The 14,134-nt window shown below is 45.3% G+C and overlaps 2 protein-coding genes across 18 annotated transcripts in view; one reads left to right on the forward strand and one right to left on the reverse strand.

The window, feature by feature from the left end:
* The window catches only part of GTF2A1L (general transcription factor IIA subunit 1 like), a 959,941-nt gene that overhangs the window by 864,243 nt on the left and 81,564 nt on the right, over positions 1-14,134 (reverse strand). The gene's annotated exons all lie outside the window — the stretch shown is intronic.
* LHCGR (luteinizing hormone/choriogonadotropin receptor) overlaps positions 1-14,134 on the forward strand; it is a 66,108-nt gene that overhangs the window by 36,010 nt on the left and 15,964 nt on the right. For 2 of the 3 annotated variants that reach the window (XM_079940702.1, XM_079940704.1), the window contains exons 7-10: positions 871-939; positions 6,055-6,129; positions 9,822-10,007; positions 13,290-13,370. In XM_079940702.1, the coding sequence (XP_079796828.1) occupies positions 871-939; positions 6,055-6,129; positions 9,822-10,007; positions 13,290-13,370 (411 nt within the window). The remainder of the gene's footprint in view (positions 1-870; positions 940-6,054; positions 6,130-9,821; positions 10,008-13,289; positions 13,371-14,134) is intronic. The other variant, XM_079940703.1, reaches the window with a different exon arrangement.

Raw genomic sequence — 14,134 nt, forward strand, 5'->3', positions numbered from 1 at the left:
AAGGGTTGCCGCTTGCTCCTCTCCAAGCTCTTTTCTGCTTCTAACGTTTCCCAGCATCTGTGTTCTAAGGAGTCTCCTATGTCTTGTTCTGGGCAGACTTATACGTATATATGTATACATATACTTACATGTACATAACATTCAAAAATGGTGGAACAAAACTTCAGAAAGAGTACTACCCCGATTACATGCAACATACTCTAACATTTTCCATTTTGTTCCATTCTGTTCTATTTCATTTTTTTTAAGGCTGATTGTACCCAACTAAATTGATTTCACTATCCACTAATGGGTCTTCAAGAACTGTTTACAGACATTGAAATCTTGGTTGTGGAACAAAATGTGGCATCAGCAAAACCACAGACTCATCCAAGAAAAAGAAACACTCGCTCAGTACTGGAGCCTTCTTCTGCCCTCAGCTTTCGGCGACCCAGAAAGCCCATATGCCCAGATTGTAGAGCCAGACACAAGACTGGAGCGTTAGACAGCTCTAGCCTCACATTCCAGTTCTGCCGCTGTTTTCTCTGACCTAAGCAAGCTACACAACAACATGAAGGCTTAGGTTTCTGACCAGAGCAATGGAAGTGACCATGAGGATGAAATCATAAATATGTAGATTGGTTGATCGATATCTGGCACTTAATAAACACTTAACAAGTTAGTGGTGGTGCTGGTGGTAGAGGTGGAAGCCAGCTAGAGCAAGAACACAGCCTCATCTCAGCAGGCCCTGAGGATCTAAGACGTTAGAGAGACAGAGCTACATATTGTAAATGCCAGTAATTTTCCTAGTAATAAATGTCACAGAAGGAAGAATGTGTGATTCCAAACTGTGTTTCTTTCGCTCCTAAAACCTCTCTCCTCCCTCCTTAGAAAACTATATGGAAATGGATTTGAAGAAATACAAAGTCATGCATTCAATGGGACAACGCTGATTTCCCTGTAAGTATGTGCTTATTTCCCCAGCTCATGAATAAAAATGAAATATTACTCTGGCTACCACATCACATTCAATCTTCAGCAACTAACTCAGGACAACAATAAACTTTCAAGTGGCTGGTCCTCAGTGTGGTACGCATGTTACTAGGCAACTGGCTGGCTGGAAACCGCAGAGCACCCTGATATCGAAGATAGATGCAGCCTGCATACATTGAAGTTGACAGTTTGCTGAAATATTCAACACCCTACTCTAGGCTCCCCCACCTCACAGCCTCCCTCTCTAGTCCCCTCGCTCGGGTCGATGGTGTGTTAGAGGCAGCGTGATTTCAGTGAAGAAATTCTTCCTCCCGGCCCCACTGCAGAGAAATCGGATAATGCCATTTACCAGCCGATTCAGCCACAACAGGCCCACACAGAAGCCCATCTCCTTACTGCTGCGGGCTGGGTGGGGGGGGGGGGGGACGCGGGGGGAAGTAAGGAGTTCACATTCCACAAGGTGAGGGAGCCCTGCGTTTTCACCACATCCGACCCCAGTCCCCAGTGTTAACAGCCTTCAACTTTAGAGAAGCATCCCTACTGCTCCCTTCACTGTTCTCAACCTTTCTTTCTATGGCTCCTTTCCTAAAAGAGGGGCTCATTCACAAAGCTCGCAGGGCCAGGGTGGAGGCTGCTTGAACCGTGACAGGTACCGGGTAAGGTGACAAACAGCATACACTTGTGTACAGTAAAACCTAACGGCACATGAAAGGCTCAACTAAAGCCAAAGTTAAGGAAAACAAACAAATGAAAAGGCTTCTAATAATAAATAAGCCATATGTATAAACCATGGTCCACACCAGTGCTTCTCAAATAACACACATAAGAACCACATGGAGACTGCTAAAACACAGGTTCCTGAGCCCCACTCCCAGACATTTTAATTCAGTGGGTCTAGGGTAGGGCCCGAGAATTTGAAATTTTAACAAACTCCCAGGAGATGCTGATGCTGCCGGTCTGAAGTTAAGTAGCCTAAGTCTATACAATATACTATTTATTTTAACTACAAATAGTAACCAAAGACCCTATTATATGGATACCATGTTATATAGCTTGGTGGAGAAGAGAATGGATCTAACAGTCACTAACTGGGACTCAAACTCCAATCCCATTATTTATCACCTTGACCCTGAGCAAGTTACTCAACCAATCTAAACCACAGTGTCTTCATCCATAAAATGGAGCTGCTGATAGGCTTGTTTTGAGGATACCGCCACCAAAATGCGAAGGTCTGTTTTGCATCCTCAGTACTTAGCACGGTGCCTGGCATAGAGTACGTGCTCATTTATTATTTGTTACATTATACAGTTAATTATGAATGAATGATAATTAAATAAGATTGTATTTTTATGCAGTTAGCACAGGTCTGGCACATACTAAGTGCTCAAGGAATGGTAGCTTTTTAAACAGTTGTCCTTCCTACCATGGAGTGGATTTTCCCTCATTTTCTTGTTGATTTGAATTCAACGCAGGGTTCGCTCTGGCCAATCGAATCTGTTTCTGCCAAATTAAAATCAGAGGCTTATCCTCTCCTGGCACAGTCCTCTCAGATGCCTCATTCTGTTACTCACTCAAAGTGTTTGCCAAGCATCAGCTGTGTCTGAAGGAACGTGCTATATTTTGAGGGGAAATGAAGATGCAGAAGCCCTGGTGTTTGCCCTGCAGGAGCTTACAGCCTAGGAAGAAACATCTCCAAATGGTATATAAACTGTACACTACGTAGTTACTAAAACAGAAGGCAAAATATGGTGCCTGGCCTGAGAGAGGTGAAGTCCTCTGAGATTTCAAAGGCAGAAGAGAAGGAAATTAGAGAAAGCCTCATGAGAGATGTAGATTTTGAGCTGAGCCTAACTTGGACAGGCAAAGATGGAAGGAAAATGCACTCCGGTCAGAGGACAAGAAGAACAGCCCAGAGGAGGATGCATGGGATGTGCTCAAAGACCAGAAAACGGTACCTTTTAGAAAGTCCTAGATGTGGGTTAGAGACAAAGCAGGAAGGGCCTCAGATGCTAGAGTAAACAATTTGGACTCTCTTCTGTAGAGAATAAGCCGTTTAAAGTCCTGGGATAGGAAGTGTGAGAGGGGTGCTTAAAGAAGGTTGGCTCACGGGTTAGCAGGGAGGACAGAGGGCTGGAAGCGGCAGGCCAGGGCTAGGGACACAGAAGTCAGAATTACCTGAGGAGAGGGGATGGGTGAAGTTCTTTGTGGCTGAGGTCACCTGCACAAGGAGGAAAAGTAAGAGGACTGAATATAAAATTGGGGGGAAACAAGAGATAAGGAAAAGAAGCCAGAGCAAAAGCAGAGGTGAGAGGCTACTCAGCAGAGTACATCTTTGGGAGGTCAGGGAAAGCAGAGCGTAAGGTGGGAGGTCCTTGGTCAGCAGTGCCTCAACGGCTTTAGAGGCGCCAGAATAGGTGTGGACTTAGAAAAGCCCCAAAGTCCCATTAGTATGTATTCCCCATACCTCACCGTCGCCAGAAAGAGGAAGCCGAGAACACAAATCAGTTTGCCAAGAACACAAGTTAATTCCATTCATTTATTCATTCAACACACCCTTATTAAGCATCACCAATACATTAGTCACTACGTTAAGTGCTGTGTCTACAATGGTACAGTTGAAACAGTCCCTGCCCTAATGAAGTTTCTGTACTAGCTGAAGAGACAGGGAAAAGGCAAGTAAATAAATGAAATTATTGCAGGTAGTGATACATACTGTGAAGGAAATAACCTTCCCTGAGATCTGAGAGAGTACCAGGGGCAGACTGACTCTAGGTTAGGTGCTCAGGGACAGCCTCACCAAGGGTATGATATTTAGGCTGAGCCTAAAGGATGACAAGGAGTCCGCACTGGCAATCATCAGACAAAGCGCATTACAGAAAGAGGGAGCAGCATGTGCAAAGGTCCTGAGGTGGGCAAGAAAAGAAGTTGATAAACTCCAAGAATTGAGAGGAGGCCAATGCGGCTTAAGGGTCATCGGCAAAGGGAACACTGGATGAGATTAAGCTGGAGATGCAGCAGGAGCAAGTCATCAGGACTGAGGGGCCGTGAGAAGGAGTCTGAATTCTCTTCCAAGAGCGAGCAGACCCATTGAAGGGTTGAGCAGGGCAGAGGGAGTAGTTTTCAAAACCATCAGGCAAAAGTTTCAAACTATGGGCATGTCCAGCCCCATTTCTGACACCTTCCTCATATAAAGGCCTGTCCAAAGTTGTTCAGAACAATGACACCACAGCCCTACAAAGTTCTCAAATATGTTACTTACTAAGACAGGATGGAGAGGAGCAGCTTCAGAAGGTTACCCTCAGACACCTCCAGGGGTCCGAGAGCCCAGCCCTACCATTCCCGGAGCACCCCCATCAGGGAAGCCTTGGCTGGAGTTTGGGAGTTCTCCCACTGTACTTCAAAAGGTCATCCTTCCTATCCTTCTCACACCCAGAAGGCCATGCCACTCGGGAGAGTTCCCAAAAGTGACCCCCAAGGAAACTGTGGTAGATAACTTTTGGATTTATTTTTGACCAAGTTACATAATACAGAGTTATCATTATACAAAAAGATCTGAGTTTTAATAAAACATGAGAAATGCTGTCCTGAAATTTGAACAATTAATTTGACCTGGCTGACATGAGGATTATTTGCTCACAGAGCCCGGTTTCAATGATTTATGACCATAACTGAACATAATTAAAACAAATCAAATCAGGAAGAAGAGCCATGGAGGTTTGGGAAGGAATTTTTCTCTTGATTTAGATTTTAAACAGCAATTGACTCTGACAACCTCATCTCCTTGAAAATGGAAATACACCCAGGGGATGGGACGACGTGAGACTGACGGGTGCATCGTGATGAAAGGGCCGAGGCTTTCCGAGGAAAACGCTTAGTAGAAGCATGTGGAAGGCAGCCACCGAGGGAGTGAGATGCAGGGCTTTTACAGTTTTTAAATGGCAGAGGTGATGTGGAGACTTGCAGAAAGACGATGAAGAAGATATAAAGCTATGAGATGAACCAGGTAATTACTGAGGATCCTGCAAGGGAGGGGGCAGCGGGTGTTGGTGTATTTGTTTTGCCACTGTAACAGTGGTGCAGAAGAATCATGTCCTATGCTCAAAATCATCACGCCAGCAATGGATGTACACTGTGCCCACTGTCCAGCGTTTTCCAGAATGCTCTTTGAGACGCCACCCTTCTCTTGTAGGAAGAAAGCAATCAAAAGTAAGCTGACAAGTCTGGGCCCAGGGACTCCTCTCCCGGCTTCCTTGTCCACCCAGAGAGGGACCTGTCCTTGGAGACACCAGCGTCGGGGCCCAGACGGGAGCTGCTCAGCGGGGCTAGGCTCAGCTGGTCCTGAGCAGTTCACTCTGAGCTGTCCTGAGCTTAGGGAACAGAAGCCCTCAGGTCGTTACTCCCATTGCAGATTTTGGCTTCCTGAACAGCAGTGGCCTTCAACCCTTTTGTTTCTACAATACACACACCTGGCAACGATCAAGCACAGGGCACAGACCCGTGGGGCACCCAGGGTAGGGGGAATTTTCTATACAGGCTGTCCTTCCTCCCCTTTCTAACCCCCTGAGAAATGCACAGCTGAAAGAAAGAGTCCAATTAACATGATGAAAGGGGCTAGCTTTGAATGGACCCTACTTTTCTTTTAAGTAAAGAATTTGCAAACTTCAGTCTATTAATATGAACAAACATTGAGCCCTCCAAGGTCATGACGGCCTGATGCAGAGTGGGCTGCACTTCCACCCTTCAGCCTTGAACACGGGAGCAGCATTTTCTTCCCTGCCCAGCTGCCTGGTAGTAAACGTGCACAACTCCAGGACGGAAGTAGGGAGAACTTTAAGTTGTAGGACAAAGGGTTCCACTGAGTGAGGGGAAAATCGCAGAGGAAAGGCGGAGCCAAGCACACCAGCGATTTCACAATTTCTCCCAGGACAAGAACGTCTTTTTCTCATTTTACCTACAGCCCCGCCTTGTCCCCTCGACCCCCGAGCACCATGCCCACAGGCTGCTCTCACCGTGCATGCGCACAGCTATGACTGTTTACACATGAGCTGCAAACTCCACTGAGGACACTGTCCTTCCCCACAGGGAGCTAAAGGAAAACGCGCACCTGGAGAAGATACACGATGGCGCCTTCCGGGGGGCCACTGGGCCTAGCATCTTGTGAGTACAGTACTGCTGCCCCCCCTCCCCACCCGCTGCAGCCCAGCAGGCCCGCTCAGGGTGTCCAGCCACATGGTTCCCAGCCTGCTTTGCGGGGAACCAGTCTCTGCACGTGCAAGGGTTATGGTAACAAAGCACCACCAACTCAGGGGTTGAAACAATAGGAATGTCTTGTCTTGCAGTTCTAGAGGCTAGAAGTCTGAAATGAGGGTATGGGCAAGGCTGGCTCCTCCTGAGGGCTGCGAGGGCAGGACCTGTTCCAGGCCTGTAGTTCCTCCTGATGGTGGCAGCATAAGTCCAGTCTTCACAGGGTGCTCTGTGTGTCTGTCTGTCTGTCTGTCTCCAAATTTCCCTCTTTTTGTAAGGATACCAGTCATACTGGATTAGGGTCCATCTTAACGATCTCATTTTAACTTGATCACCTCTGTAAAGACCCTATTTCCAATTCAGGTCACATTCTGCTGTACTGGGGGTTAGGACTTCAACATGTGAATTTGGTGGAGACACGGTTCAACCAACATCAAACACGGAGGGCCTCCTAATGTGCTGGCAGGGGGGCGTGGTGTCCCCTGGCATCCCCTCGTGGGAATTAAGGCTGTGTGAGCTGCTATGCGTCAGGCTCCCTCAGGATGCAAGGAGCAGAGGCAAGTGCCCTCAGTTAATGGGAGCTGAGCATAAGGACACAGGGGAAAATGAAGAGGAGCAGGAAACTGAACCATTAGTCTCCTGACAAGGCCTTAGGAAGCCGGAAACATCCTGTAGGAAACAACTGCAGCTGCGGTCAGGCTTCAGGGAGCAACGCAACAGGCCTCCAGAAACTCTGCAGCAGTGACAGCAGTGGCCTCGTCACCTTTGCCACAGAGATGCCGGCCCATTAGTCCCTACCCCTGGCACGCTATCACTCGTGCCTTCAACAAGTGTGGGTGGAACACGTCCTGTTTACCAGGCACCAAGCTGCAGGGACAGTGGCCAGCTCCGGGACCTGCTCATAAAGAGATTAGAGCCATGGAGGGGAAAGAACAATAAACAGGCAAAGTGATAAACAGGCACGTGACTTTAAAATGAGAACAGTACTAGAAAGATAGTGAGCAGTGTAACCCAGTTCATTTGTTTGTTTATCCATTCATTCACTGATTTATCCAGTAACTGTAAGTCCACACCATGTGCCAGGCACTGGATTAGACATCAGGGAAGCAGCAGAGAAGAAGAAAAGACAAACGTCTCTGCCTTCATAGAGTGGGGAAGACAGACAAGGATCAAATGAGTAAAGAAAACATGTAGTATTCCAGATGGCCGTGGAGGAGAAAACTTCAGGTGGCTGGGCAAAAGGAGTTCTAGGGAGGGAGCTAGCATTTTAAGGAGGATGGTCAGGTAAGACTGTCCTGAACAAGTGTTATTTAAGCAAATACCTGAAAGAAGTGAGGGAGCAAGTTGTGTGGGTATCGGTAGGAAGAGCATTGCAGGTGCAGGGAACTAAGCAGGAGGCCAGTGTGGCAGAGTGAGCCAGGAGGAGGGGCCTAGAACAGGAGGACGAGAGGTGGCGAAAGCCAGGTTATGAGGCTTGTGGCTTTTATAAGCACTTTGCCTGTTCTCTGAGTGAGGTGAAGGGGTTTTAGGGTTTTGATCAGGGGGAGGAATGAACTGACCCAGGTATTCTTTATACCCTAGCTCCTGCCTGTATCCAGTCATGATTCTGTCTAATTTCTACAGCCCACTGAACTCTACTTCTTAGCTCCTGCCACTGTCATCTCCTGAGCATCTACTTCCTACCTCCTCTCTATCAACTCCCGACTCTGTCTACCGCCTACTTCTGCCACTATCAACTCCTGACTTCGTCTAGCTCCTAGCTCTTGCCACTATCAACTCCTGTCACTACCCATTCTGACTCTGTCTACTTATTTCCTGCAGCCGTCAACCCCTGATTCTCTCTACATCCTAATTCCCACCAGTAAAACTCCTGACCTTCTCCACTTCCTAACTTCTGCCATCATCCATCCTAACTCCTCTCTCTTCTCCACACGACGTCATGATTTCTACTTACTCATGGCTTCCACCTCCTCGTGCTTCCTGCCTACTGTTTTTTCTGCTGTCTCTCAGCTTCTGCCATCCTACCCTAGGGGTCCCTGTCTGTTATGTCTCATATTCAAAGTACACCAGACTCAGAATCTTACACATTGCTTGAATACTCTCCAGTCTAGCACACCCTATAGGCAGAGTTCTTATAGCAAACTGGTCACCTACTTGGCCACTGAATAGCTAAGGAGAGTTGCCTTTGGTCAGGCAGAAGAACGAGTGAGTATGATCATAAGACGCCCTGCACGACAGTTTTTGCTTGAAAACCTGCTTGGTCTGCCTGCTTAGAAATGACTGTGAGCCCGGTAGGCATCTACACTGACTTTTCCAGAACAGTGGGACCAGACCTAGGTCTCTTACTCTCCAAATAACTATTCTCATTATACCCTTAGGGTTTAAGTGATATCTAGAAGTGGTCCTTCCTTCCACACCCCCAAAATATTTCCCCCATGAGTCTCTCACTGAAACTGAAAATCAATCATCAGAGATTCACTCCTTTGTAATGAGACTTTGCCATTTCTAGAATCTTAATTTAAAATATTTTACCCCCACCAAAAAAAAAAAAAAATCACCAGGCCTGCAAAGAATCATGTGGTCAATCCCTAATACATCTAAGATAATAACTCTGTAAAGCAGAATGAGAACACTGGTTACGTAAATCAATAAGGACACAAAAGCAATGAGTCTGCAGCCCCCGAGGCAAATTCTGCCACCTTGATTATTCCACCAAGGGCCTACACTAGTCATCATGCCACGTTGTCAAGTTCATCTGTCCATCAATCCCCTACTGAGCCCCTCCCATGAGATGGGCACTAAGTATTGGGTCAGTTTGCTGCAGGGGGCTGTGCTCCTGGAAAACTTTCATGGCAGCAGCCACTTAGAAGATAGGCAGAATTTTTAAATTCCCACTGACTCTTCCTCCTCACACTTAATTTATTTGGAGTTTTCTTGGGCATTGCCTCGAGTCTAGAAAAGCTGAGGCATTCAGGACCTTGTGTGAAAAACCCGAGCTTTCCACACAGTTTTGCTTGCATGGCCGAGTGTTTGCTTGCTTTGGACTGATGAACCCAGCTTGCCTTTAGAGAAGGTAGAGGGTGGCTAAGGCCACACAGTGGCTCTGAATAGCGGAACTAGCCTGTGCTTCACGAAAACCTACCCTGCAGAACTTGATCGATCAAAGACCGAGGCATCTGAAGCCCTAAATATTTCTCCCTGGAGTAGAGCACAAAAGCTGATGTCACTGCACGTGCCTGCTCTCTCTTAAAGCAAAGTAGTTCTTTCACTTCTGCTAAGTGGAGAGAGGTAGAGGGAGGGAGAGAGGGGGAGAAAGGAAGCAGCAGAGGGGAGAGAGAGAATGCTAACGAATGTATGACAGGTACGAGGAGTCATACTCAGCCTTGAAAAGAATAATGGGGTGCCTATCAGAAAAGAGACCACGTAGCTTTTTTGAATTCAGATGTTAATGAGACTAACTGAAATGGAGAATGAGGGAGAAAGCGAGATGGAGAAAAGATTCCTCAGAACCTAGAAGGATACTATTGTTGAGAGGAAGTTTCATTCTATGAATCATACATGTTAAGTAAATCAATCAATAAACCTTTCTCCCTTTTACTTTTCAGGGATATTTCTTCCACTAAACTGCAGGCCCTGCCCAGCTATGGGCTGGAGTCCATTCAGACGCTAATTGCCACATCATCCTATTCTCTGAAAAGACTGCCCTCAAGAGAAACACTTACCAACCTCCTGGACGCCACGCTGACCTACCCCAGCCACTGCTGTGCTTTTAGAAACGTGCCAACAAAAGAGTGAGTAAAAAACAAACGGTAAAGCCTGCCAAGCTGTGGCAGCAACTCAGATTCGAAAATAGTCAGCGGGTCGACGGCCCCCTGCCCCTTCACTCCCTGCCTTCTAGACCAGCTCCATAGTCATGGGGTCACTTTCAGATAGACCAGAAGAAAATGAACTGTCCTGTTTCCTCCTGAAAACTGACTCCAAACAGTCGATTCAGCCTGCAGCTAGAAGACCCTCATAGCTTATTCTTAGCTAATTCAAAACTCTAGCCTTAAATCAGACTATAACTGCAGTTGCAAAATGGAGTACAAAACTGGTATCTCAAAGATCAACTAGCCCTAATCCTTATCAGAGAGCATCATTTCTGAAGAAGTGGAGGAAGTAGGCTCAGTAGGGTGATTTTTACCTAATGTCTTAATCCTTAGTTAAAAAAAAAAGAAAACACTATAGAAGGTTTCCAGTGTTTGGTTTTTTTCTTGTTTTTTCAAGCTATTTCTCTCCCAACAGAAGACTATCTTCCATTACAGAACAGATTCCTAGCCCCGTAAGGACTAGCTTAGTGTGGGGACAGAAAAGGCACAAGCTCCTGGCTGGTTTGCGATCAGTGAGGGACATCTTACTGATTCAAGTAATTCACTTCAATCCAGAATGGGATGGCAGGGTGTGAAGGATTTCATTCTTTCCTTAAAGCACTGTTCTCCGGACTTTTTTTCTTTCTCACTGAAATGCATACTAAGAAATACTTTTTTTACATTGCAACCCAGTAAACACGACACATGTAACTGAAATAAAACAAAGCACTACTTAACTGTTTTACATGTGATACACTGATATTCTCTTGTCTATTTTATTTCATGTTTTTTGCTTTTAACGCTAGTCTTGATTTACTTATTGTTTTCATGACCCACTAATGGGTCACAACTCACAGTTGGAAAAACGTCACCCTAAAAGGATATTATACAGCCTAAGCAGGTATTCTCAATCAATTAATTAGATGAGGCACTAAGAGAGGGACACTAGAATGCCACTGTCTTAGAATCAACCTATTTATAATTAATCAACCAGCACGTGTTATCATCATACACCTACTTTGTGCCTTGCGTAGGTAGGTGCAGTTCTACCTGAAGCTTTTGAGGTAACCAAGCAGACAGACCACTCGCTGTACTCAGAGAGCTATGCACTATTAACTGAGCTTCAAAGAATATTAACTGAGTACTCGCGGTGTTCCAAACACTACGCAAAAGTCTGAAGATACAAAAATGAGTAAGAGCTCATCCCAACCATCAGAGTCACAGGCAGCTGTTTGGGGACAACACACATGACAGCCAATATTTAGGTCCAATAAAGCAAATGTTATGATAGAGCTGAGAACAGAACAGAGTACTCTGGGAGAACAGAGGGAGAATTTCTAAATGGCAGCAGGGCTTATGGAAGGCTTCCTGAGGAACTGACTTCTGCTGAGCCCTGAAGAACAGACAGGAGTTAGTCAGACACGTGTGGGGAAAAGCATACCAAGAAGATGGAATAGCTTGTGTGAAGGCACAAAGGCAAGAGACAGTGGGATGAAAGTCATTCAGAAAAACTAAAACAAGAAGACTTATGGTTACGTGGAGGAGGATGAGTGAGGAGAGGAGACCAGGGAGAAGCAGGCTATGACGGGCTCTGAGTACCAGGCCAAGTTGTTTAGAGGACGGGGAACCACTGAAGAATTCAAAACAGAATTACTCAGATTTGCTTTTGTAAAGTATCACTCTGGCAGCAAGGTGGAGGATGGGCTGGAAGTGAGCAAAGCTGGTGAGAGAACAACTAAAACAGAGGATACAGATGCCGGTTTATGATAAAGCTGATTCTGGTCACCTCCACTTTTGTGGCAAAGAGGTCACATCACTTCTGAAGTCACTGACATGTTAAAACTTTAGTTCAGGGGTTTTCTATTTCAGTAGATGAAAGAGACTACAACCTTCGGGTTTAAAAAAAAAAAACAGCATTATGCAATCGAGGGCCAGTATCAAAGTGAGATGGGAATGCAGTCACACAGAGGTTGTCTTGATTGGAATTACAAGCTTCAACTGACTCCCTCTCTATCTCTAAAGCTAGAAACCTTGGATGTTAGCGAGGATGGAGAGCCTGAAGCTGGGTCAGTGGACTGTTTGTGCAAACTCTGGGTCACCCCTCTGCCCTGCAGCTGCTGTGTGGATAACGCACACAGCTGCCTAGGCAGATGGCCCCCAAACTCTCCTTGGTATCTATGATTAAAATTTCAAAAAAGATACAGTAGACAGAACCCAGTGCTATTATCTGAAGGCCAAGAACAACCACATTTCCTGTTAACTGTAGATTGGTTCACACAGAGTGTCTCTAAGTGTCAGCTACAGAGCCAGCATCAAACACACACACAATCTCTCCCTCTCGCTCCCTCTCTCTATCTCTCATGCAAAATAACAAGCTGACTGATTTTTGAAAGTGAGTCCAGAAGCTCAGATAGTTCTTATATATTCTCCACCTTCCTGCTTTTACACAAAGTCATTCCTACAAGGAACTGTCTTGTTAATACTGGAGAAGAATAATACGTAGACGTATGCATTCTGTATTGCCTCATTTCTCCTTCCTCCTCAGGAAAGGTTGAGGTTCGCACAGCCCGCTCTCCTTCCCGCTATTGCTTCACCCAGTTTTCCTTTGTGCCTCCTTTTGGTTTCATCTTAGGAATAATATAAGTACAGCCTTCCTTTAATTTCTTGACATTTGCCCCTTTCCATAGGCTAAACTTCTTAGAGGGAAACATGAATGAATAGGGAGCAACCACATTATATTTCTGCACATAATCCAAAAAAGCAGAAAATTCACATCATAATGTCAGGTCCAGAATCTTCAAATCTTCACAAAAGAGATTCCTAGTTATAATTCAAAGCCATGAATTCTGAATGGTTATTTGTTCATCGAGGCCGGTGTGGTGAGGAGAGCAGTGAGGAGCAAACCTTAATACACCACGAAGATAGCTTTAAATGAGCATTGAAAAATCCATGATTCAATGTGATACATTTAAGTTTTTTTCATCTCTAGAGCCCACACAAAAAACTTAGCATTCAAAAGCATCTTATCTAAGCTGGAAGCATGCTAATGATAATTCAGAAGCCTTTACTCTCTCCCAGGAAGCGTTTCAGATAGGACAATGGTGCAGAACACGAGGCTGATGTAATAGGTAGAGAATTTGGATGAACAAAGCATAAATAGACATGATCAGGTTTAGTTTAAAAACCAAAAGCTCAACTGTGGTTGTTTGTTTTTACCTCTTTCAGGCAGAATTTTTCACTTTCCATTTTTAAAAACTTTTCCAAACAATGTGAAAGCACAGCAAGGAGACCAAATAATGAAACACTGTAAGTATTTGCATGCAAAGAAACTCGGGAAGCCATGTCTCATTCTGCGTGCATCTTATTATTATCAGTGCCAAAGATTTCTTTTTTATATATAACGTTTTATTGGGGTATAATTGCTTTACAATGGTGTGTTAGTTTCTGCTGTATAACAAAGTGAATCAGCTATATGTATACATATATCTCCATATCCTCTCCCTCTTACATCTCCCTCCCACCCTCCCTATCCCACCCTTCTAGGTGGTCACAAAACACCGAGCTGATCTCTCTGTGCTACGTGACTGCTTCCCACTAGCTATCTATTTTACATTTGGTAGTGTATATATGTCCATGCCACTCTCTCACTTCGACCCAGCTTACCCTTCCCCCTCCCCGTGTCCTCAAGTCCATTCTCTACCTCTGTGTCTCTATTCCTGTCCTGCCCCTATGCTCTTCAGAACCTTTTTTTTTTTAGATTCCATATATATGGAATGCGTGCTAACACGCATACGGTATTCATTTTTCTCTTTCCAACTTACTTCACTCTGTATGACAGTCTCTAGGTCCATCCACCTCACTACTACAAATAACTCAGTTTCGTTTCCCTTTCTGGCGGAGTAATATTCCAGTGTACATAAGTGCCACATCTTCTCTATCCATTCATCTGTCGATGGACACTTAGGGTGCTTCCATGTCCTGGCTATTGTAAATAGAGCTACAATGAACATTGTGGTACATGACTCTTTTTGAATTATGGTTTTCTCAGGGTATATTCCCAGTAGTGGGAT

The sequence above is a fragment of the Stenella coeruleoalba genome (assembly GCF_951394435.1).
Source record: "Stenella coeruleoalba genome assembly, chromosome: 13".
Taxonomy (NCBI): Eukaryota; Metazoa; Chordata; class Mammalia; order Artiodactyla; family Delphinidae; genus Stenella; species Stenella coeruleoalba.